General features: G+C 57.5%; 1 protein-coding gene across 1 annotated transcript in view; it reads right to left on the bottom strand.

Annotated features, from left to right (window-relative positions):
• Positions 1 to 280: 280 nt before the first annotated feature.
• Positions 281 to 21,554, bottom strand: part of KIF19 (kinesin family member 19) — a 31,250-nt gene continuing 9,976 nt past the window's right edge. The window contains exons 3-20 of the mRNA XM_081584831.1: positions 17,486 to 17,596; positions 16,752 to 16,839; positions 16,331 to 16,467; positions 14,951 to 15,076; positions 14,416 to 14,610; positions 10,240 to 10,386; positions 8,478 to 8,600; positions 6,531 to 6,696; positions 5,748 to 5,922; positions 5,438 to 5,636; positions 4,074 to 4,344; positions 3,861 to 3,982; positions 3,243 to 3,379; positions 2,887 to 2,992; positions 2,633 to 2,720; positions 1,541 to 1,935; positions 1,182 to 1,389; positions 281 to 931 (exon numbers count right to left, since the gene is read on the bottom strand). Coding sequence (XP_081440957.1) covers positions 801 to 931; positions 1,182 to 1,389; positions 1,541 to 1,935; positions 2,633 to 2,720; positions 2,887 to 2,992; positions 3,243 to 3,379; positions 3,861 to 3,982; positions 4,074 to 4,344; positions 5,438 to 5,636; positions 5,748 to 5,922; positions 6,531 to 6,696; positions 8,478 to 8,600; positions 10,240 to 10,386; positions 14,416 to 14,610; positions 14,951 to 15,076; positions 16,331 to 16,467; positions 16,752 to 16,839; positions 17,486 to 17,596 — 2,925 coding nt within the window. The 3' untranslated portion in view covers positions 281 to 800. The remainder of the gene's footprint in view (positions 932 to 1,181; positions 1,390 to 1,540; positions 1,936 to 2,632; positions 2,721 to 2,886; positions 2,993 to 3,242; positions 3,380 to 3,860; positions 3,983 to 4,073; positions 4,345 to 5,437; positions 5,637 to 5,747; positions 5,923 to 6,530; positions 6,697 to 8,477; positions 8,601 to 10,239; positions 10,387 to 14,415; positions 14,611 to 14,950; positions 15,077 to 16,330; positions 16,468 to 16,751; positions 16,840 to 17,485; positions 17,597 to 21,554) is intronic.

The following is a 21,554-nucleotide window of genomic DNA, read 5'->3' as shown; positions in this document are numbered from 1 at the left end:
AGTGATGTGCTCAGTTGCTCAGTCGTGTCTGGCTCTTTGTAGCCCCATGGACTGGAGCCTGCCGGTCCTTTACCCATGGGATTCTTCAGGCAAGAATCCTGGAGTGGGTTGCCATTTCTTCCTCCAGGGGATCTTCCTGACCCAGGGATCGAACCCACATCTCTTGCATCTCCTGCATTGCAGGCAGATTCTTTACCATTAGCACCACCCGGGAAGGGAAGCCTAGTCTGTCACGACCACCCCACCTTTCAGACAAGGTCTAGTTTCCGAAACAACCAACAAAACTCAAATGGGATTTTTATTGTTAAAAAGGAGTGGGGGGCAGGGGGAAGGTGGAAGCAACTGCTAAGTAACAAAACGCGATTCCTTCCCACGCGCCAGCCTCAGTCAGTGAAAAGCCCGTCCGGCCCTTCCCCAACCATCTAGCATGCCCTTGTCCCAGATGTGGGCCCATGAGCCCTATCCCACTCACAGTCCCTCCCTGCTCCACCCCAGCCCCCCATTCCTCAGGCCAAATCTGGCTGCAGATCGTAGAACAGAGTTTCGGCAACAGGAGTCTGGCCAGGGAGCCCTGCCATCCAGGCCATGCCTCCTGGGCACAGCTCCCCTTCCCGGTGGCACTGAAGGCACAGAAGTGGGGGCAGGCACCCCCACGATTCCTGGGTCTCAGGGGCCCCAGCCTCCTGAGAGCCCAAGCTCCTGACACCAGGTCTTCCCCATCTGCCCCGCCTCCGTCTCCCTTTCCTGCCACACTCCATCAAGCCTTGGAGGGCAGGAGGGCCGGTTCCAGGCAGGGCCCCTCAGTTGTGTCGCAAGCGTCCACCTTTGCCTTGCATGCTTGTGCCAGGGGGCAGGCGAGGCATCCGAGTAACCCGTCCGGAAACATCTGCTGGGTTGGAGGGGGCAGCCGAGGGGGAGGGGTCCTCGGGGCCTGTGACAGGGAAGGGCCAGGAGCTGTGCTTTAAGGCATGCCTCTCCATGTCCCTCTTGTCACCCACAGTGGCTCTGAACTCCCTAGGGGCACCACCCCAAGAGGCCAGCCCCACTAACAGTCTTCAGGAACCCTGTTTGCAGCAAGAGGCAGCCATAGGGGCAGGGAGCTTAACCAGCCTCCTCCCTGGCCTGGCCAAGGGCTCCCCTCTCCCCACTGCTATCCGCCCCCCACACTTCCAGGTACTCACCCAAGTTCTGGCACGGAGGGAGTTTGACCTTGGCCATAGGCAGCGTGGCCTTTCCCGAGTGCCGGATGGTAGGGGTTAGGTGCCCAACCACTGGCATCCTCTGGTCTGAGATGTTATTCTCCACGGGACGGGGCACAGCGATGTGCATCTTGGGGCGGGAGAGCTGCGTTGACTGGAGAACCAGATTAGCTGGGAGCTGCGTGGGGATCTGATACACGGAGATGTTAGGTTCACTTGGGGGACACGCATGGAGAGTGATGCACAGCTAGGGGTACCCTGGGGCCTCTGGAGGAGTCCACGCTTCAGAACCCGGCAAGGAGGGGGCCCAAACACCCCAGCTCCTGTCCCCCTAGACTCACCCCTTGTCCCATGACTTCAAAGGACTGGGACTTTCGCTTCCTCTTTGCCTCCAGGGACTCCTCTCGTTTCTTGCTTAGGCTTTTCTTCTGGCCTCGCAGCGTGGGACAAGGGCCATTGCCATGACGCTCGACCGCCTGGGATGGCGCCTCGCCCATGCTGCTGGACAGGTTGTCCTCGCTGGCAGTGTGCTGGAGGCCGGGGCTGGGAGGCCGCTTGCAGGCCAGTGGTCCCGGTGGCCGCACGTCATCGGTCTCGCCCAGCGAGTGCAGGGACAGGCTGCTGTGCTTCATGCTGGGTGCCAGCAGTTGGTGCCCCTCGGCCCCCAGGGCTTGCGAGCGGCACCGGGCAGCCTTCACGGAGATGCTCTTGGTGTCGGTCACGACCTCCTTCCTCCCTGCAGCGGGGCGGGGGGCACCCAGCCCAGGATCAAGGCCACATTTTCCTCCCCCTCCTGCACCTCCAACACCCCTTTCTCTGCCACAGCTCCCCCCAACTTGCTTGCTGTTTGAGAAACTTTGGGCAAGTTTCTGAGCCTTCTTTTTATCTGTAAACTGACGACGGTGAAACTAACCCCAATGGGTTGTGAAGATTTTTTTTTTTTTTTTTTTGTTTTTAAGATTTTTTTTTTTTTTTGGCCATGACACATGGCATGCGGGATCTTACTTCCCTGATTAGGGATCGAACCTTCGCCTGCTGCAGTGGAAGTGCTTAGTCTTAACCACTGGGCCACCAGGAAGTCCCCAGTTCTGAGGATGGATTAGCTGAGATAATGGGCATCGCCTGTGGCCAGAGGGTAGGGAGGATTCGGACTCTATTTGCTATCACAATTATTTCCGAGTGGGAAGTGGGGATGGGGTGTGATCCCAAGTGCCATGTGTTCCCCATTCTGGTTTCCGATTGTGTCCCCTGCTCTGTGTGGACAGAGCAGGTGGTTACTCTTCTCTGGGTACTGGTGCCTCTCTTTCTAGAATGATGCCTGGGTGTATCAGCAGCGGAGAGGGAAGGAAGGGGCTTCGGGCTGGGTGCTCTGAGCTGTTGAGATGATGGCAGGCTCAGGCTGATGGGGGGGTGGGGGGAGGCAGGGGACACACCTTTTCGGGACAAGGGGAGCTCCGACAGATTCTCGATGCTTTCAGGGGAGGAGTTGATCTGGCCGTTCAGACCGACCTGAGTGGTGGCCTGTGAGATGAATGGGTTAGGAAGAGAAGCCATTGGACCCAGTAGGGACCCTATGTCCTCAGAGGGCTGTTTTGGAAAAGTTCCATCCTAACCACTGGGTGTCCCCCCTGGGGTACTCCCACCCACATCAGGGGAGCCCGTGGGGCCCATGGGGCCCACTGCTCACCTCCTGTGTCACCAGGCTGCCGGCCGGGATAGGGGGTGGGGTGGGCACAGAGGAGCCCTTCGCTTGCCAGGCCCGGGAGCTGGCCTTGAACACGTGGTTGGCTTCACTGAGGTTGGCAGAGGAGGACGGGCAGCTGTTGACCAGGCTGGTACCATGGGGGTCCCACACCCACCCCTCCTGAGAACTGTTGCATTATGGGAACGAGGACCCCAAGTCCTGGCTCCAGACCTGTGCCACCTCCCCCCTTTTGTTCCTGCTCCATCCTCCCTGGGAAGCCAGGTCTGGGCTGGCATCTCTGAGATCACTGCCTGGTGGCTCAGGCAGGCTGGATGGCCGGAAGTGGTCCTCGGGCTCACCTCTCGGTGCTGAGCAGAGGCAGGAAGGTTTTGTGCTGGTGCGGGGACTCAGAGTTTGGCATCTTGACGCTCTCTAGGTCAGACTCCTCCGGGGTTGGCACGGTTCCTGGGGGGCTAATCCTGGGCAAGGCGCTGTCCTGGGGAGGGGAAAGGAGGGAGAGGGGAGTCGGAAGAATTGGTTTTGGACTGAGTAAACAGCCTGGGCGACACAGGCACACAGAGTGTTGGGGCGGGGGGGGGCGCTGTAATCCGGGCTGGGAGCCCCAGAAGACAGGGGGCTTGTGTTCTGAGTCCCCAGGGGCTAGCCGTGGTCTGCTAGGCAACCCCAATGGCACCGCCTGGTGGCCTGGTCTCCTGGGAGAGCATCTGGGGCCCTTAGTGATATCTCAGATTGCCAACCCTGATCCTCAGGACTCTGGATGGGGACCAGTGCTGGAGAAGAACACCACGGAATGGGAGCTTGGCAAGGCTTTGGGTCGGATAAGAAGTAGAAGGAGGAGTTAGCTTTCTGGGGACCAGCCAGCCCGGTCCCGAGGCCACCCTAGTTGTTGGCAGGCGCCGCCTTGGGCATCAGCCCCTCCCCTAGCACATGTGCGCAAGGTCCGGCGGGGCGCCCACCTGCAGAGCCCTGGAGGCTAGGCGGTCCATCATGGTGGCGCGCTCCAGGTTGCCCTCCTCCTTCTCCCGCAGGTACACTTCGTACAGCTCCTTCAGGTGCTGCGGGACGGCCAGGTTGCAGTCTGCGGTGGGGGAGCAGAGAAGCAGGGCTCAGCTTGCGCCCTCGGGCCCTCGGGCCCTCGGGCCCTCGGACGCGTGGGGCGGGGGCCCTACCCTGGATGAGCTGCCGCTGGGCGCGGATGATCTCCTCGCAGAGGCTGCGACGCTGCTCCAGGCGGTGCAGGGCCTCGCGGCGGTGGCGGAGCGCGCCGTCGCGGAGCAGGGCTTGCGACTGCATCTCCGCGTTCTCCAGCTCCAGCTCGTGCACGCGGCAGAGCAGGCCGAGAGCCTCGCGCTGCTGCTCCGAGCTGATGCGCCGCGGCAGCGTCTCCTCCAGGCGGCGGCCCCGCGCGCGCAGCTCGCGGCACCGCTGCTCCAGCGCCAGCTGAGGAGCCGAGCGGGCCGTCAGCACCAGGTGGCCGGCGAGGGGCCGCCCGCGCCCGCCGCTGAGCGGGTTCTCACCCCTCCAAGCCCCCGGACGCTGGGCGGCCGGCTGAAGCCCCACTCCGAGGCCCACTTTTCGAAGCCGTGTCTTGAACTCCACAACCGGGGACTGCTCCTGAGTGACTCCTCTGTGCCCACCTTCTTGCAACCCATCCCTGAGACAAGCTCTGTGCACTGAAGTCGCTCAGTCCTGTCTGACTCTCTGCAACCCCATGGACTAGCCCACCAGGCTCCTCTGTCCATGGGATTCTCCAGGCAAGAATACTGGAGTGGGTTGCCATTCCCTTCTCCAAGGGATCTTCCCGACCCAGGGGTCGAACCTCAGTCTCCCGCGTTGGCAGGCAGACCCTTTACCGCCTGAGCTACCAGGAAATCCAGGGAAATGAGCTCCATGGGCCAGCTCAACCCCAGCCCATCTGATGCCCTCAGGACTCGTGGACCCTGAAGCCCCCTGGTATGGCTATGCTCCAGAACAGAGAAGGGAGATCTGGAAAATCCTAATTAGAAAGTTGGCTACCAGTTTTTTGAGTCTTTAATATGTGAAAGGATTTACTTAATCTTGCCATCAACCCCACCAGGGTTGACTACTCTCATTTTAAAGGTGAGTTCTTGCCTGGAGAATCCCATGGACAGAGGAGGCTGGCGGGCTACAGTCCATGGGGTGGCAAAGAGTCGGACCCAACTGAGTGACTATACACACACACAAAGTGTTAGTCCCTCAGTTGTGTCCGACTCTGTGACCCGCCAGCTCCTCTGTCCGTGGGGATTCTCCAGGCAAGAATACTGGAGTGGGTAGCCATTTCCTACTCCAGGGGATCTTCCCGACCCAGGGATTGAACTGGCGTCTCCCGCATTGTAAGTGGATTCTTTACGATCTGAGCCACCAGGCAAGCCCGCAGATGAGAAAGAGCGACTCAAAGTCGCAGGGGATTCACGGCCTGAGAGCCCAGGTTTCACTCCTCCCACAAGCCTCCCCCAGCCCCTTCCTGCTGAGTCTCTCAACCCCCCTTGCCCAGCCCCTGAGCCCCAGGCACCTTCTGCTTTCGCAGCTTCTTCTGCGCGGTCATCAAGGCAGCGATGCTTTCGCGGGCGGACACCACCTCGGCAGGCTCCTCGGTGTCTGGTTGGTCGTCACCAGTGTCCGAGTCCCTCCCGGTGTCATCCTTAGTGAAGGACTCCTTCCGACGCTCCTCCCGCCACTTGAGTGCCCGCCGTGACTTCTCATGCTTCCAGCTGCCGCAGCCCAAACCCCAAAGGAGACGGGGGACTCAGGCCATGGGGGGTGGCGGGGGTACAAGGTGCAGCTCCAGCCCCTGGCCCCCGGCCCAGGCCAGTGGTGCTTACCTGGCGATGGTGAGCAGGTGGCGGGAGGTGTCCATCTGCAGCTCCATGCCGCGGTTCTCCAGCTCCAGCAGGCGTCTCCGCATGTCCATTTGCTCCTGGAAGGTGCTGATCAGCTGCTCACGAAGCTGTTCCATCACAGACTGTTCGCCCTGCCCGCTGTGCAGCTGGACCTCAGCTGCCCATTGAATGGGAGGTGGGAGAGGTCAGCGGAGGAGGAACGGTCAGGCCAGGAAAGTCTGGGTCTGCCTGGGCCCTCCCCTCTCTTTCTCCCCCAAAGACTTCTGTGCAACCACCTCCTCCAGGAAGACCTCCTAGATTACCCCCTCCCACATCCCACTTCTACACTGTCTTCAGGTGGTGACCCAAAGGTGACTCCCAGCGTCCACCAGCCTTTAGAGCACCTTTCTGTCAACTAGTAAAAGGCACCCCTTAGACACTTCACTGCAATGTGCTGCAAAATCATCAAAGCAAGTACAGAAAATCTGTAAGGGAACCGTATCCCTTCTGGTGATGCCAGGTCCAGTCTCACAGCCCTCACGGCAGTCCCCAGAGTGAAGCCCCCACACAGCTAAATGCCCAGGTGACTCTCACTCACTCTGATACCACCAAATCCTCGAGTCAGGTCTCTGAAGCAGAGATCGCAATTCTATTTAACAGCTGTTTGAAGGCTTAAAAGCTACTCAGCCAGAAAGAGCCTGAGTCTGGCTTTGAAGCCAGCGCTGTCTGACTGCAGAGCAACCTGAGGCTTCGGGAGACGGGCTCCCGCTCACCGAGTCCACGCACCCTGGATGTGGCGGATGTCGCCCCGCCCCAGCTGGGCTTGGTCCGGGCTCCGCCCTCCCTGCTGTTGGATCTTGCACTTGAGCCTCTGGATCTCGCCCCGGAGGTCAGCGATGATGTTCGTGTACTGGGCGATGTGATAGGAGACGCTGAGCAGGTTCTGCTTCACCTGGGGAGGGATGGGGGGCGGGTATAGTCACCTGGAGGCCACAGCCTGCCCTCGGGGACCCTCTTTTTCTTTCTCCTGGATGACAGTAATGACCTCCTCGCCTCCGACCCCATGGACTGTGGCCCGTCAGGCTCCTCTGTCCATGGGATTCTCCAGGCAAGAATACTGGAGTGGGTTGCTATGCCCTCCTCCAGGGGATCTTTCCAACCCAGGGATTGAACCCAGGTCTCCCTCATTGTGGGTAGCTTCTTTACCATCTGAGCCACCAGGGAAGCCCAAGAATACTGGAGTGGGTTGCCATTCCCTTCTCCAGGGGATCTTCCCAACCCAGGGATTGAACCCAGGTCTCCCGCATTGCGGGCGGATTCTTTACCACCTGAGCTACAGGGAAGCCCTGCCTCTGACCCTAATCAAACTACATGCCTCCCCCAGAGGCATACTCCTAAAATTGTGCACCCCCTGCCCCCAGCCCCGGCCTCTGCGCCACTCAGCCTTCATTGGCTCCTTGCTGCTGGAAGAATGTGCTGATCCCTTCATCTGGTGTTGAAGGCGCACTGCTCTCTCTAGAGTTTCATTTGGCTCACGCTCCATCAGAGGAACCTGTCTCTTCGGCCACCTCCACCGCGGACACCATCTCCTCCCTGCCTTAGGGGCCTCTATCCTTACTGCTCCCTCCCTTCTGGAATCTCCTCTTCATCCTTCAGATTCCCACTCACCGTCTCTAAAGAGGTCCGTGGGATCCCACTGGCCTCCCTGCTGTTGGCGTGATTTCCTGCTATTAATAATATTCTGAACTGTCAATTCACTCTTTTAAGGGTCTCTTCTCACCATTAAGTTCCTTAATGGAGAGAGCAGAGATAAAGCATCCAGCTCCTGAAACAGTAGCTGGAAAACTGCAGTGTTAAGAGAATGTTGGTTAGGTTCTTAGACTCTTCACAGAGTCCAGATGACCTCATAGACAGCCAGGATTCCAACACAATGACCAGAAAAGGGAAGGAAACCTTGGAAACCGGGCGGACCCAGTGCTGGCCTCAGTGCCATTCCTACCCAACCGGGAAGCCACTTAGCTCCCTTCAGCCTCACTTTCCTCAACTGTAAAATGAGGACAGAAATAACGTCTGCCTCATTTGAGGGTCACATGAGATGAACTGATAAAGGGCCCAGAATAAGTGCTCAGTAACAGTCACCACTATTGTAACTGTTAGGATTAGGGGCTTTGGGGGAGTAAAGGTCTGAATGAGCATCTTTTAAGATGAAAACAGGAAGATGGAAGGGGATGGTGGGGCTGGGGGCACAGACCTTGGGGATGAGCACGGACTTTGAACGAGAGGAGGACAGGGACTTCCCTGGTGGTCTGATTCTGCCTGCTGATGCCGGGGACATGGGTTCAGTGTCTGGTCTGGGAAGATCCCACATGGCACGGGGCAACTACACCCGTGTGCCACCATTACTGAGCCCACACGCCCCAGAGCCCATGTCACACAACAAGAGAATCTACCAGTCACCACAACTAGAGAGGAGCCCCCAACTCCCAACAGCCAGAGAAAGCCCGCACACAGCAACAAAGACTGACCACGGCCAAATAAAGTTAGAAAAGAGAAAGGGGCCCTCAGAAGCTGTGGACTTCCTGGCAATTAACAGGGGGCCAGAGCAGTGATGGCTCGGGCCAGTGTGTGTGTTTGGGGGGCTGGGGGGGTGGCAGGACCTGGAATCAGTCCAGGGGGCTCGCGTCTTGGCCCAGAAAGGCCAGTCCTGGGGGCACAGAGCAGGGGCCCTCTCACCCGGGTCTTGATGTTCTTGGCCCGGCCGGCGTAGGTCAGGGTGTTCCGGGACTCCTCGAAGGCGCTGCTCGCGGGGCTGATGTGGGCGATCATCACTGTGCGGCTGTTTCCCCCCAGGGAGTCCTGGACGGGCGGGGGGCGGGCGGCGGTCAGCAGGGGGCCGCCTCCCTGGACCCTGCTCCTGCCAGCTGCTGCTGATGCCCCTGTGGGGTGTGAGCATCTCTCTCACACACTCACAGGTGCTGGTTCAGAGCACCCCGTGGACCCTCCCCGCGCCCTCTGCTGTCTCCCCACTTCTTCCCTCTCCTAGTTTCTTCTCCAAAGTTCATGTTTGAAAATTTCCAGTATCTGAGTCAGGGTCTCCCAGCTCTCCTTCTCCCCTCCTTCACACATGAGGACGAGAAAAGGCCGCCCCCTGGTTGGTTGGAACCAGAGCGGCAAGAGCTCCGAGGGGTCCTGGGCTGCTCCACCATCTCCTCTGGCCTTCCAGGTCACCCCCTTTTCTGACGGCGGAAGGCACCATTGTCTTGGCTGGAGCGAGGCTGGGTGATGGAGTGAACTGGGCCTCTGCCATCGCCTCCCTTGCCCTGGGTTTGCCCTGCCCTCTTCAACAGAGAGAATGTGCGGGGCTCCGGCGGCTTGGGGGCAAAGCCCTCAGCCGCGGCAGCTGAGGGACTTCAAGCAAGCTCCTTCACCTCTCTAACCCTCAGCTTCCTCGGGTTTCTAGGTGGCAGGAGCCATCTCTCGTACCCCCAGCCTGTAGGTGCAGTGATGCTGGCAGGCTGCTGCCCAGCGTTAGGTCACCTGCAGCTCCGCCATCAGCCCAGCCAGACCTCTGCTGGGGCCCTACGTCCAGCACTTACTAGCGTGAGCCCTTGGGGAGGTTACTTAGCCTCTCGGTGCCTCGGTTTCCTGGTCTGCAAATGGAAATAATGATCCCCTAACTCAGATAAGCTGACCCAATAAAAGGAACTACAGAGAATTCCCTGGCCATCCAGCGGTTAGGACTCCATGCTTTCACTGCCGAGGGCCCGGGTTCAATCCCTGGTCAGGAAATTAGGATCCCACAAGTCATGCAGAATGGCTCCCTCCTCTCCAAAAAGGAACTGGGTGTGGCGGGGTGAAGCACTGCATTCAGAGCCCAGCCAGGAGCGTGCCCCACCCCCCAACAGCAGCCTCTGGGAGCCACGAGACTGCCCACCTGAACCCCCAAATCCAGATGACTCCCAGTTCCCTCAGGCCCACAGCCCTGGAGCTGGTGAGGAGGGGGCGGCCAGATGCTCAGATGCAACCTCTTTTCCTCCCTGCTGTTCACAAACGAAGCCCTGCGAGCGCGGGCTCAGTCGCCTCAGCCATGTCTGACTCTTCTCGACCCCTTGGACTGGCTCCTTTGTCCATGGGATTCTCCAGGCAAGACTACTGGCGTGGATTGCCATGCCCTCCTCCAGGGGACCTTCCCGACCCAGGAATCAAACCTATATCTCCTGCATCTCCTGTACTGCAGGCAGATTTTTTTTTTTTTACCCACTGAGCCACCTGGGAAGCCCTAACATACAAGACACCCAGTTTGGATCTGAAATTTGGATAAATGAGTGAGCTTTATAAGTATGTCCCAAAGATGGCATGGAACATACATACTGATACCCAAACCAGATTTCATTATTTATCTGTTATTTATTCAAATGCAGCTGGGCATCCTGTACTTTCCTCTGCGAAGCTGGCAGCCCCACCCCGGGTGCCCAGGCCTGGTGGTAGCTGGTACCTTCAGGAGGCGGGTGAGCTTGCTGTCACGATAGTTGATGTACTTGTTGGTGCCCTTGTCGCTCAGCGCATTGATGCAGTTGCCCAGAGCCAGCAGTGAGCGGTTGATGTGGGCCCCCTCTTTCATGCGCTGCCCACGATTCTGTGTCTGGGGGGTGGGGCGAGCAGCAGGTATGACTCCCTGCCCCTGGCCATCCTGGGTTGTAAACCCCTCCCCTTTTCCCAGGGCTCTGCAAGGAAGAGATGCTGATGACCTGGTCTGCCCTCTCTCCAGGGGTCACGGAGGGCATTCCAGAAGGTCAGAGAGTGAGAAGGTCGCTGGACAAGAGTGGGGCTTTTTAGTTGGGCACTAGTGGTAAAGAACCTGCCTGGCAATGCAGGAGTCACAGGAAACGTCGGTTCGATCCCTGGGTCTAGAAGGTTCCCTGGAGGAGGGCACGGCCACCCACTCCAGTACTCCTGCCTGGAGAATCTCATGGACAGAGGAGCCTGGCGGGCTACAGTCCATGGGGTCACAGAGTTGGACACAACTGAAGCAACTGAGCATGCACGCTGGACAAGAGTGGGGGACAGAAGCTCCCAAGGAGGGCTGAGAGCCTGACTCTTCATCTACCTGGGGACTGACCCGCTGGCACAGTTAAGGGCAGCGCCGAGGGTGAGATGGAGGGAGGTCGCGACTTCCCAGACAGCTCAGCTGTGAGCCGGCAGGGCTGTGGGCTCCTGGCTCTAGAGAGAGTGCCAGGCTCCAGAGGGGAAGGACGGAAGTTTGTGTGTATGCGGAGAAGGGCGTGTGAGCGTATGTGAATTGCATGTGTACACATGGACATCACCAGATGGTCAACACCGAAATCAGATTGATTATATTCTCTGCAGCCAAAGATGGAGAAGCTCTATACAGTCAGCAAAAACAAGACCGGGAGCTGACTGTGGCTCAGATCACGAGCTCCTTATTGCCAAATTCAGACTTAAATTGAAGAAAGTAGGGAAAACCACTAGACCATTCATGTATGACCTAAATCAAATCCCTTATGATTATACAGTGGAAGTGAGAAATAGATTTAAAGGACTAGATATGATAGACAGAGTGCCTGATGAACTATGGACGGAGGTTCGTGACATTGTACAGGAGACAGGGATCAAGATCACCCCTAAGAAAAAGAAATGCAAAAAAGCAAAATGGCTGTCTGAGGAGGCCTTACAAATAGCTGTGAAAAGAAGAGAAGCGAAAAGCAAAGGAGAAAAGGAAAGATATAGGCATTTGAATGCAGAGTTCCAAAGAATAGCAAGGAGAGATAAGAAAGCCTTCCTCAGCGATCAATGCAAAGAAACAGAGGAAAACAATAGAATGGGAAAGACTAGAGATCTCTTCAAGAAAATTAGAGATACCAAGGGAACATTTCATGCAAAGATGGGCTCGATAAAGGACAGAAACAGTATGGACCTAACAGAAGCAGGAGATATTAAGAAGCGGTGGCAAGAATACACAGAAGAACTGTACAAAAAAGATCTTCATGACCCAGTTAATCACGATGGTGTGATCAGTCACCTAGAGCCAGACATCCTGGAATGTGAAGTCAAGTGGGCCTTAGGAAGCATCACTACGAACAAAGCTAGTGGAGGTGATGGAATTTCAGCTGAGCTATTTCAAATGCTAAAAGATGATGCTGTGAAAGTGCTGCACTCAATATGCCAGCAAATTTGGAAAACTCAGCAGTGGCCACAGGACTGGAAAAGGTCAGTTTTCATTCCAATCCCAAAGAAGGGCAATGCCAAAGAATGCTCAAACTACTGCACAATTGCACTCATCTCACATGCTAGTAAAGTAATGCTCAAAATTCTCCAAGCCAGGCTTCAACAGTATGTGAACCATGAAATTCCAGATATTCAAGCTGGATTTAGAAAAGGCAGAGGAACCAGAGATCAAATTGCCAACATCCGCTGGATCATCGAAAAAGCAAGTGAGTCCCAGAAAAACATCTGTTTCTGCTTTATTGACTATTCCAAAGCCTGTGACTGTGTGGATCACAATAAACTGTGGAAAGTTCTGAAAGAGATGGAAATACCAGACCACCTGACCTGCTGAGAAACCTGTATGCAGGTCAGGAAGCAACAGTTAGAAATGGACATGGAACAACAGACTGGTTCTAGATAGGAAAAGGAGTACATCAAGGCTGTATATTGTCACCCTGCTTATTTAACTTCTATGCAAAGTACATCATGAGAAACACTGGATTGGAGGAAGCACAAGCTGGAATCAAGATTGCCGGGAGAAATATCAATAACCTCAGATACGCAGATGACACCAGCCTTATGGCAGAAAGTGAAGAACTAAAGAGCCTCTTGATGAAAGTGAAAGAGGAGAATGAAAAAGTTGGCTTAAAGCTCAACATTCAGAAAACTAAGACCATGGCATCCGATCCCATCACTTCATGGCAAATAGATGGGGAAACAGTGGAAACAGTGGCTGGCTTTATTTTTGGGGGCTCCAAAATCACTGCAGATGGTGATTGCAGCCATGAAATTAAAAGACGCTTACTCCTTGGAAAGAAACTTATGACCAACCTAGACAGCATATTAAAAAGCAGAGACATTACTTTGTCAACAAAGGTCCATCTAGTCAAGGCTATGGTTTTTCCAGTGGTCATGTATGGACATGAGAGTTGGACTATAAAGAAAGCTGAGTGCAGAAGAATTGATGCTTTTGAATCGTGGTGTTGGAGAAGACTCTTGAGAGTCCCTTGGACTGCAAGGAGATCCAACCAGTCCATCCTAAAGGAGATCAGTCCTGAGTGTTCATTGGAAGGACTGATGTTGAAGCTGAAACTCCAATACTTTGGCCACCTGATGCGAAGAGCTGATTCATTGGAAAAGACCCTGATGCTGGGAAAGATTGAGGGCAGGAGGAGAAGGGGACGACAGAGGATGAGATGGCTGGATGGCATCACTGACTCGATGGACATGGGTTTGGGTGGACTCTGGGAGTTGGTGATGGACAGGGAGGCCTGGCCTGGCGTGCTGCGGTTCATGGGGTCGCAAAGAGTCGGACACGACTGAGCAGCTGAACTGAACTGATGTGACAGCGTGTATATGTGTATAAGAAGGTTGTGAGGAACCCCCTGGTGGTCCAGGGGCTAAGACTCCATGCTCCCAATGCAGGGGGCCTGTGTTCAATCCGTGGTCAGGGCACTAGGTCCCACATGCCACAGCTAAGAGTTTGCTGCAACTAAAGATTCTGTGTGCCACAACTAAGACCCAGAGCGGCCTATATATAAATAAATAATAAGTAAATATCAGAAAAACAAAAAAGGAAGCCTGTGTGTTAGGAAACGCGTGAAGGTGTGTGTGAATGGATGTGAGAGCAGGACAGGGCCAAGTCCCAGGAGGCTCTGCCCACAGCTGCTCTCGGGAGATGTCTCTGCCCAGCCTGGTGAAGCTGGGACCTGGTGGCTGAGGGGCATACCCTCTCCCTGCTGGCTGCTCCCTGTCTGCTTCCTCCAGGAAGCCCTCAGGCCCTTACGGAAAGAGAATGTGTTTCTCCTACTCCACCCTGTTAAAACCAACCCCACATGTTCAAACACGAAGCCCTTGTTACTTCTCCCTGGTGCTTGCGTTTGCCTCAGTGCTAATGGTGAGATGCCCATGGATTCAGACGACCACTGAATTTGCCCACAAGAGGGGGCCTGGGCCCAGGCCTGGGTGGCAGGGCCGGGCAAATGGCTATGGGGTGGGGGGAGATGAACACTGAGAAGTAGGCGGCAGGCCCTTTTCTCTCCCTGATGTGGTGGGCAGGGTCCCCTCCCAGGCTCTGCCCAGGGTCCCCCCCCATCAGGGGACGTCATCTCCCGGGGGCCCCAGATCCTCACCGGGCCCGTTTATTCTCTTGGCTGTTTCCCCACGTCCTGCAGGACCCGCACTGTCTCCTTCCCTGGAGAGACCCTCACACTCCCAGGCCCCTTCCCACAAATAGCCCCTGGTGGAGGGGTCTCCCTGGGGTACCCCAGCCCAGCTCATCCTTTCTGTCCTCTGTGACACCCCTCAGTGCCCTCCCCTCCAGATCACCCCCATCCCCGTCCTCCCTGAGATAGTCCCCACTCCACCCCCTGGGGAGCCGGGTGGGCCAGCCTCCCTGCCCTGCCCCCCAAGCTCTGCCCCCAGCCCCAGGGGGGACCGGCCTCACCTGGGAGGCCCGCTCAGAGCCAGCCAGGTCGATCATGAAGAGGCGGCCCTGCCGCACCTCCTGCAGGACATCCTTGACCCGGCTGCGCTGGCGCACGGCCACCTGGAGCACGGCGTGGGAGCGCGAGGACGTCCTGTTGGCGGCCGTGGGCTCCTGGGTCCTCTGCCGGTTCCCCCTCATCAGCAGCTGCATGATCTGGGTGGGCGGGGCAGAGCAGGGAGGCCACTCCTGGGGGCCCGTGGGGATGCTCCCCAGTCCTGCCTCTGCGAGGTTGGGAAGGGGCCCAAAGCAGGGCTGGGTCAGCCCCGCGTCTGCTGTGGGGGCCGAGAGGTCAGGGCCTGCCTGTCAACTGGGAGGCGGGTTGCCTGGCCGGTCCCCAGGGTCGGCGTGCCCGGGGGCATGTCATCCAGGGTCCTCTGTGTCTGCCCCAGCTGAGCCAGCAGCAGCTCCCTGGTTGCAGAGCCCTGCCCCCCCACCCCCCACACACAGGGGTTAGTGTCCTTCTCCACTACCCAACTGGCTGCACAAGACTCGCCTCTTTGGCATTGATGGTGGAGACCTCGGTGATTCCAGCCACCTGGATCACTCCCTTGGAGTCTTCCCTCAGCTCCAGGTACCCCAGGGCAGGGTTCAGCAGGTCCCGGATCATCTCATTGTAGATCTGATGGGACCGGTTGGGAGAGGCAGGGGACAAACGTTAACGGGAGACCAAGAGCAGGAGGTTCAGGCAATGGCCCGGCTCTCCATCCCTCCTGAGAGCTCCAGGCTCCTCTCAGGGAAACCCCGGGTTGAGGAGACGGACCCCTTCTTTCCTATGGGGTGGGCGTAAGGGGGCTTCAGCATCCAGTGGGGAAACACTGGGCTGCCAGAGCCAATGGTACAGAAGGTCCCCTCCCTCTGCAGGCCAGCCGGGCACCGAGCAGAGGATGGGACCTAACCCATGGCCAAGCCCTGGTGGTTCCTAAGCAACCCTTATGGTACCTTCACCCAGCCTCCCCAACCACGGCCCCCAAAATGCATCTTGCTGGCTAAGTCAACACCACGCTGGCTGGAGCAGGTGCTGGCAGCAATGCCTCGCTGCTCCTCTTGAGCTGTCACCCAGGAAATTATCAGCTTCCAGAGGGAGCCGGGGAGGCCAGGAGCCAGATGGAGCCCAGCCCAGTGGCTCTCCTGCCGCTTCTGGCCTCTATGGGCTCCCACCCCCACTGACCTGCTATTGCCCAGTGATAGCACCCCCACAGGTGGGCACTGGGGGCCGTGCCAAGGTGGAAAAGGCTGGCAGGTCTAAGCCTGTTCGTGTATGTATTGTTCTCACCTGTACCTACATATACAGAGTGCCTGCAGGTAGCCTGGCAAAGCAAACAGGGTCGGCTCAGTCGTGTCCGACTCTCTGCGACCCCATGGACTGCAGCCCACCAGGCTCCTCTGTCCATGGGATTCTTCAGGCAAGAATACTGGAGTGGGTTGCCATTTCCTACTCCAGGGGATCTTCCCAAGCCAGGGATCAAACCTGGGTCTCCTGCATTGCAGGCAGATGTTTTACCATCTGAGTGAGCCACCAGGAAAGCCCAGGAGTGGATCCAGAGGATGGCCTCCGGGAGGGTGGCTGAGGTCTGTGCTCAGTGACCAGGTTACTTTGGAGTAGCCAAGTGGGCAGGGCTCGGCTTTAAAGCCCCAGGGTCCTGAGTCTGAATTCCTGTTCCCTCACTTACTGTGTGACCTCGGTCTAGTTGCCTAACCTCTCTGAGCCTCTCTGAGTTTTTATCAAGTGAGGCCGACCACATGCACAGGGAGAGCAGCAGTGATGAGCGCCCCCAGGAGGCTGCCCCGTGACCTGACCCCAGGGAGGTAAACCAGCCCGGTCCCGGGGACCTCCTGGCCCAGGCCCACAGGACAGGGTGGCGTGAGGGCTCACCTCCAGGTAAGACATGGACACCTCGTATTCCATGTCGTCGCTGGTCTCCTCGATGGCACGGAAGAGGTCGTTGAGGGTCCGAACGTAGATGCCGGGCTCGTGGTCTGTGCCCAGCATGGTGTAGGTTTTCCCGCAGCCTGGGGCAGAGCAGGGGGAGTGGGTGAGCAGGACAGAGACTGGGAATGCGGGGGCCCCTGGCAAATCTGGGTCTGTCCTCAAGGCTGGAGCCTCCCAGGTGGCCGGCAGGTGGGGAGAGGGGGAGAAGATGGCATCCTTGGCTGGGGATGGGGCTCTGGGTCCACAGGGCTCGGGGAGAGGGCAGTTTCAATCGGCCACGTCCTTGATTCCTGCTCCAGCCTGGGCCAGACAAACTCTGAGATGGAGGGTGAGGGGCTTGATTTTGGGGGGCACTCGCCCTCACCTGTGGGGCCATAGGCAAAGACAGTGGCATTGTAGCCTGAGATGACGCCTTCGATGAGGCTGTTGGTGGTGGCCTGATACACCATCTCCTGCAGGGAAGAGGAGACCCGTCAGGGCCCTGGGCACAGCCAGGGCAGAGCACACGGGCCGACGGGCTCACCCTGACCCCCAACAGAAGCAGTTTCATCCCTGGAGCCCTTGGGCCCTGAGAAGTGCGGGTGGGGAGGGGGGATGGATGTCTTTGCTTTCCCCCACGGGGCGGGGGGTGGTGCCAGCTTGCAAGAGCACTCAGGACACCTGACACCCTCTCTACCAACAGCTGGCTCCCAGCCCCCAGCCCAGAGGACGCCTCACATCTGCTCCCGGAAGCATCCCGCAGATGGGTGAGACGGGGGTCCCTGAGAGGGTGTCAGCTTCCCCGAGATGCCCCTCCCAGCACCAGATGGGCTTCAAGCACCTTCCTGCAGCTCCCCCAGGGGCCACCTGTGGGGCATGCTGTTTGGGTCCCCATGGAGGGGGGCATTTGTGTGCTGCCCACGGTGTGTCCACGCAGAAGGCTCTGTATCACGATGCAGGCATACGCACACTTGTGCACGTGGGGATGCGGCAGGGAGAGAGCAGGTGATGGAGGGACGCCTGGGGCTCGGTGCCGGGGCCCCCTAAGGGCTCCCTCCCAAGTCGGTCAGAGGGCAGAGAGGGGATCCTCTGTGTCCCCAGGCCCAGGCGCCCCTTCACCTGGGTGGCAGTGAAGTCAAAGGCCACGTCGAACAGGTAGGACTTCTCCCGGGAGCGGTGCGCCCGTAGGATGTCATCAGGATCCTCCATTGGGTCCATAAGAACCACCATCTGCAAAGGTCCCGGGGAGGGGAGGCTGGCAGTCACCCAGGAGCCCCAGGCCCACCCCGATGTCAACATGACCACTGGCCTCACCCCCGACTCAGGACGTGGGAAGGAGCGGGAGGGGCCGAATGAGACTCAGTGTCCGGGAGCGCCAGGGTCAAGGTCAACCGAGTCGCAACAGAGGACATGACACTGAGTGGACAGGCTGCCCTGGGACCACCCCAAGGACTCAGAGCTCCCTTCCGGGGTCAGCAGGGGAGTCAGGGCCAGTGACAGGCCAAAGAGAGCTTGAGAGGAGACGAGGCGTGAGGGCGGTCACTTGGGGGGCAGATAGAGGAGGCTGATTTGGGAGCCCAGTCCAGTACCATGGACTCAGGAGATTTATAGGGGTCCCTCTGGGTGCACCCTTATCCAGCACCAGGATTCAGGAGCCCCTGGTGCTGGGAGGATCACAGCTTTGGGGCTCCTACCAGGCTCCTCCCAGCAGGTAGACACCGGTGCACACTGCATCTAAACTGGTCTAAGACCTCCCAGCCCCAGGTCTCAGCAGGTCCCTCTTCTGAGACCTTCAGTGGAGGGAGGAAGGAAGAGGTAAGATAGCTTCCTAGGAGGCCCAAGCCTGGGACCCTCACCCAGAGGTCTTAACCAGTCAGGTGGGATTCCAGGTGAGCCATGAGAGGGGACGCTCCAGACAGGCCGGGCTGGGGCTCTGTGCAGGGAAGAAGGAGGCCACTGACTTGGGCCCCCCTCACAGCCTGCTAAAGGCTGGGTGGCCACAGCGAGCTGAGCGCAGGGCGCTGGGGCCTGCAGTGTACCTGGGGTGCACACCTGTCTCCAGCCACCTTCTCAGGGCTGCAGCCCCAGGGCCGTGTAAGCCTCTCCCAGGATCCAGTTCCTGGCTCGGGCCCCTAATACCAGCAGCAGGAGCCCTGATCAAGTTTCAGACCCAAATGAAGAAATATCTGCCCACAAGTCCCCAGACATGGGTCCCAGAGGGATGCAAGGGAACCTGACCAGCTGCATGGCTCTCACCCTCAGTGCCAGAGCTCCTGGGCACACCGGCAGTGCCAGCGGCCTGAGGGGCACCCTCTAGGGGCTTTCAGTGCAGGGTAGGGTGAGCAGCCTGCACAGATGCCCATCACCCGATCACCTTCAGATGACCTCTGGGCACTGCCAAGTTCATGCGCACCGTGGGCACATTGTCCTTTTGATGTCCAGCCTCCTGAATCAGGACATTGTCAGCACGGCTGCCATGAGCCCCTCTTAAAAGAGGGCTTTGTCTGGGTCTCCATCTGTCTGGACCCCAGCCCGCACCCCACTTTTCAGAGCATCACCCCCTTCCCTGTCCACTTGGGCACACAATGGAGCCCTTGTGCCCCTCGGCCAGGTGAACCAGAGCTGAGCTGCGGAGGGCTGGGGTGGGGGTGGGGTGCTCGGGGCTGCCATGGAGGCAGCACTGGGAGTTCAGGTCTGGTGCCCACAACTGCTGGGCACCTTGCATGTAACCCAGGCATTAAGTGATACCCCCCGGGTCAGACAGAGATGTGATTTCCTGCCTGACATTCAGAGTACAGTGGGGGACAGATCATTTTAATAACAAGCGCTGGGCTCCGGGAGGCAGGCAGAGTGTAGAGAAGGGGCACATGATCCAGCTTTTCCACTACAGGAGGGCTTCCTGGAAGAGGAGATACCAGCACTGTCTTTTTTTTTTTTTAATAATATATTTAATATAGTTCTTTGTGCTATACAGTAAATCCTTGTTGCTTGGCAGTTTAGTTGCTAAGTTGTGTTCGACTTTTGCGACCCCATGGACTGGAGCCCACCAGGCTCCTCTGTCCATGGAATTCTCCAGGCAAGAACACTGGAGTGGGTTGCCATTCTCTTCTCCAGGGAATAGTCCCGACCCAGGGATCAAACTCGGGTCTCCAGCATTGCAAGCAGATTCTTTACCAACTGAGCCACCAGGAAGTCCTTACTGTTTACCTACTTTATTTTTAAAAAATTTCTGGCATGCCACGAAGCAAGCAGGATATCAGTCCTCTGACCAGGGATCGAACCTGTGCCCCCAGCATTGGAAATGCAGAGTCTTAACCACTGTACCACCAGGGAAGTCCCAGCACCAAGTCTTAATGGATGAGTAAGTATTGGCTGAGAAACGTGAGGTGGGAAAGCAAACAAGGGGACAACACAGCAAGACCGTGATGTGAGAGGCAGGCTGTGGGCGGGCGGCCTCAGCTCAGAATCACCAGCAGTTCTTGTGAGAAGCTCAGAATCACCAGCAGTTCTCGTGAGAAACGCAGGGTTGGAATGAGAGCTCAGGAATTTTTCCTCCTGTCCTCACTGTCAGGAATCCCGCGAGCACAGACCCAAGAGGGTCACAGGAGAAGTGGGGGCCCCTCTGTGAGCACATGTTGCCCCCCCAAAGCAACTCCTGTACATCCTAAAAGTCACCCAGACTGGCACCTGGCATTGGCCCAAGGAATGTTTTCTTTTTTTCTGGCCACACCTCACAGCATGTGGAACTTCCCCTACCAGGGATTGAACACACATCCTTCTGCAGTAGAAACACAAGAGTCCTAATCACTAGGCCACCAGGGAGGTCCCCAAGGAATGCTTTCTAAATAAAGCTGCACTAGGGCCATGTGCTGTGCTAAATGCTTTGCACACACTTTCTCCGACAACTTAGAGCAGGTGCTCATTATCGCAAGATTGTAATGAGGAGTCAGATTGGTACCCAAGGCTGCACTGCCAAGTACAGAGCTCGCTGGATTCAAGACTACTGGGTTCCAGAACCCAGGCTCCTAACCAGGCCTCCTGTCCCTGCCTCTGGACCAACAGAGGCTTGGCTGGGGGGATGCTCATCTGTTTGGTTGAGCTGTGCACCACCCCCCCAGATTTAAATGTTGAAGTCCAACCCCGCAGCCCCTCCGAACGTGACCTTATTTGGAAATAGAATTGTTGCAGATGTCATCAGTTAAGTTAGAATGTAGTCCTTTTATAGGTGGTGGTGTCCTTATAAAAGGGGGCTATTAGGACACAGACACATGTGCAGGGAAGGAGATCCAACCAGTCCATCTGAAAGGAAATCAGTCCTGAATATTTATTGGCAGGACTGATGCTGAAGTTGAAACTCCAATAGTTTGCCCACCTGATGCGAACAGCCGACTCCTTAGAAAAGACTCTGTTGCTGGGAAAGATTGAGGGCAGGGGAAGGGGACGGCAGAGGATGAGATGGTTGCATGGCATCACCGACTCAATGGACATGAGTTTTAGGGAACTCCGGGAGATGGTGAAGGACAGGGAGGCCTGGCGTGCCGCAGTTCATGGGGTAGCAGAGTCGGACACAACTTAGTGACTATACAACTGTGGTACTTCGTTCCAGCAGCCTTGAAATCTGATACATCACCCCCCTCCCCCCAGCCCAGAGGTGGCGGGCTCAGTGTGGGCGCATCCTTTCACAAAATTCCTGTGTCTTAAGTGTCCATGTTCACGCCTATAGCATGCTGGACACCTGCCTCTGGGAGGTTTCAAGGGGGACGTTGACCACACAAGACGCACAGGGCCCCCCCACACTGGCAGGGGTGGGGTGGGAGGCAGCACACGGCAGGGCCCTGTCCCCGCTGATCCAGGCCCCCTCACTCCGCAGAGGCCCCAGCTTGACCTCTCCCTGCCCTCACCGTCCCACATCCAGACCTGTTCTTGACTCAAGGCCAGTTGTGATCTTTGCACAGGTCTAGATTTGGGCTGGGAAATCCAAGATCACTGGGGAGTTGGGGAGGCCTCAGACTCGGGGGAGGGGCTGTCATCCGTAGATGGGACCAGGCTCCTCCCCAAGATCTCCTAGGTAAGAAATACCAGGAACAAAGCGTGTGAGGACTTCTTCCTGCTGAACAGAGCTAAGCTGCGGGGCTTTGATCAGCTGAGCAGCTCTAACCACTTCTTTGTGGCCTCTGGATGGCTCAGG

This window comes from Giraffa tippelskirchi, chromosome 3 (assembly GCF_054371585.1).
Source record: "Giraffa tippelskirchi isolate mGirTip1 chromosome 3, T2T-mGirTip1v1.2.pri, whole genome shotgun sequence".
Lineage (NCBI taxonomy): Eukaryota > Metazoa > Chordata > Mammalia > Artiodactyla > Giraffidae > Giraffa > Giraffa tippelskirchi.
The sequence above is the reverse complement of the archived record's forward strand: the minus strand, read 5'-3'. Positions and strand labels throughout refer to the sequence as shown.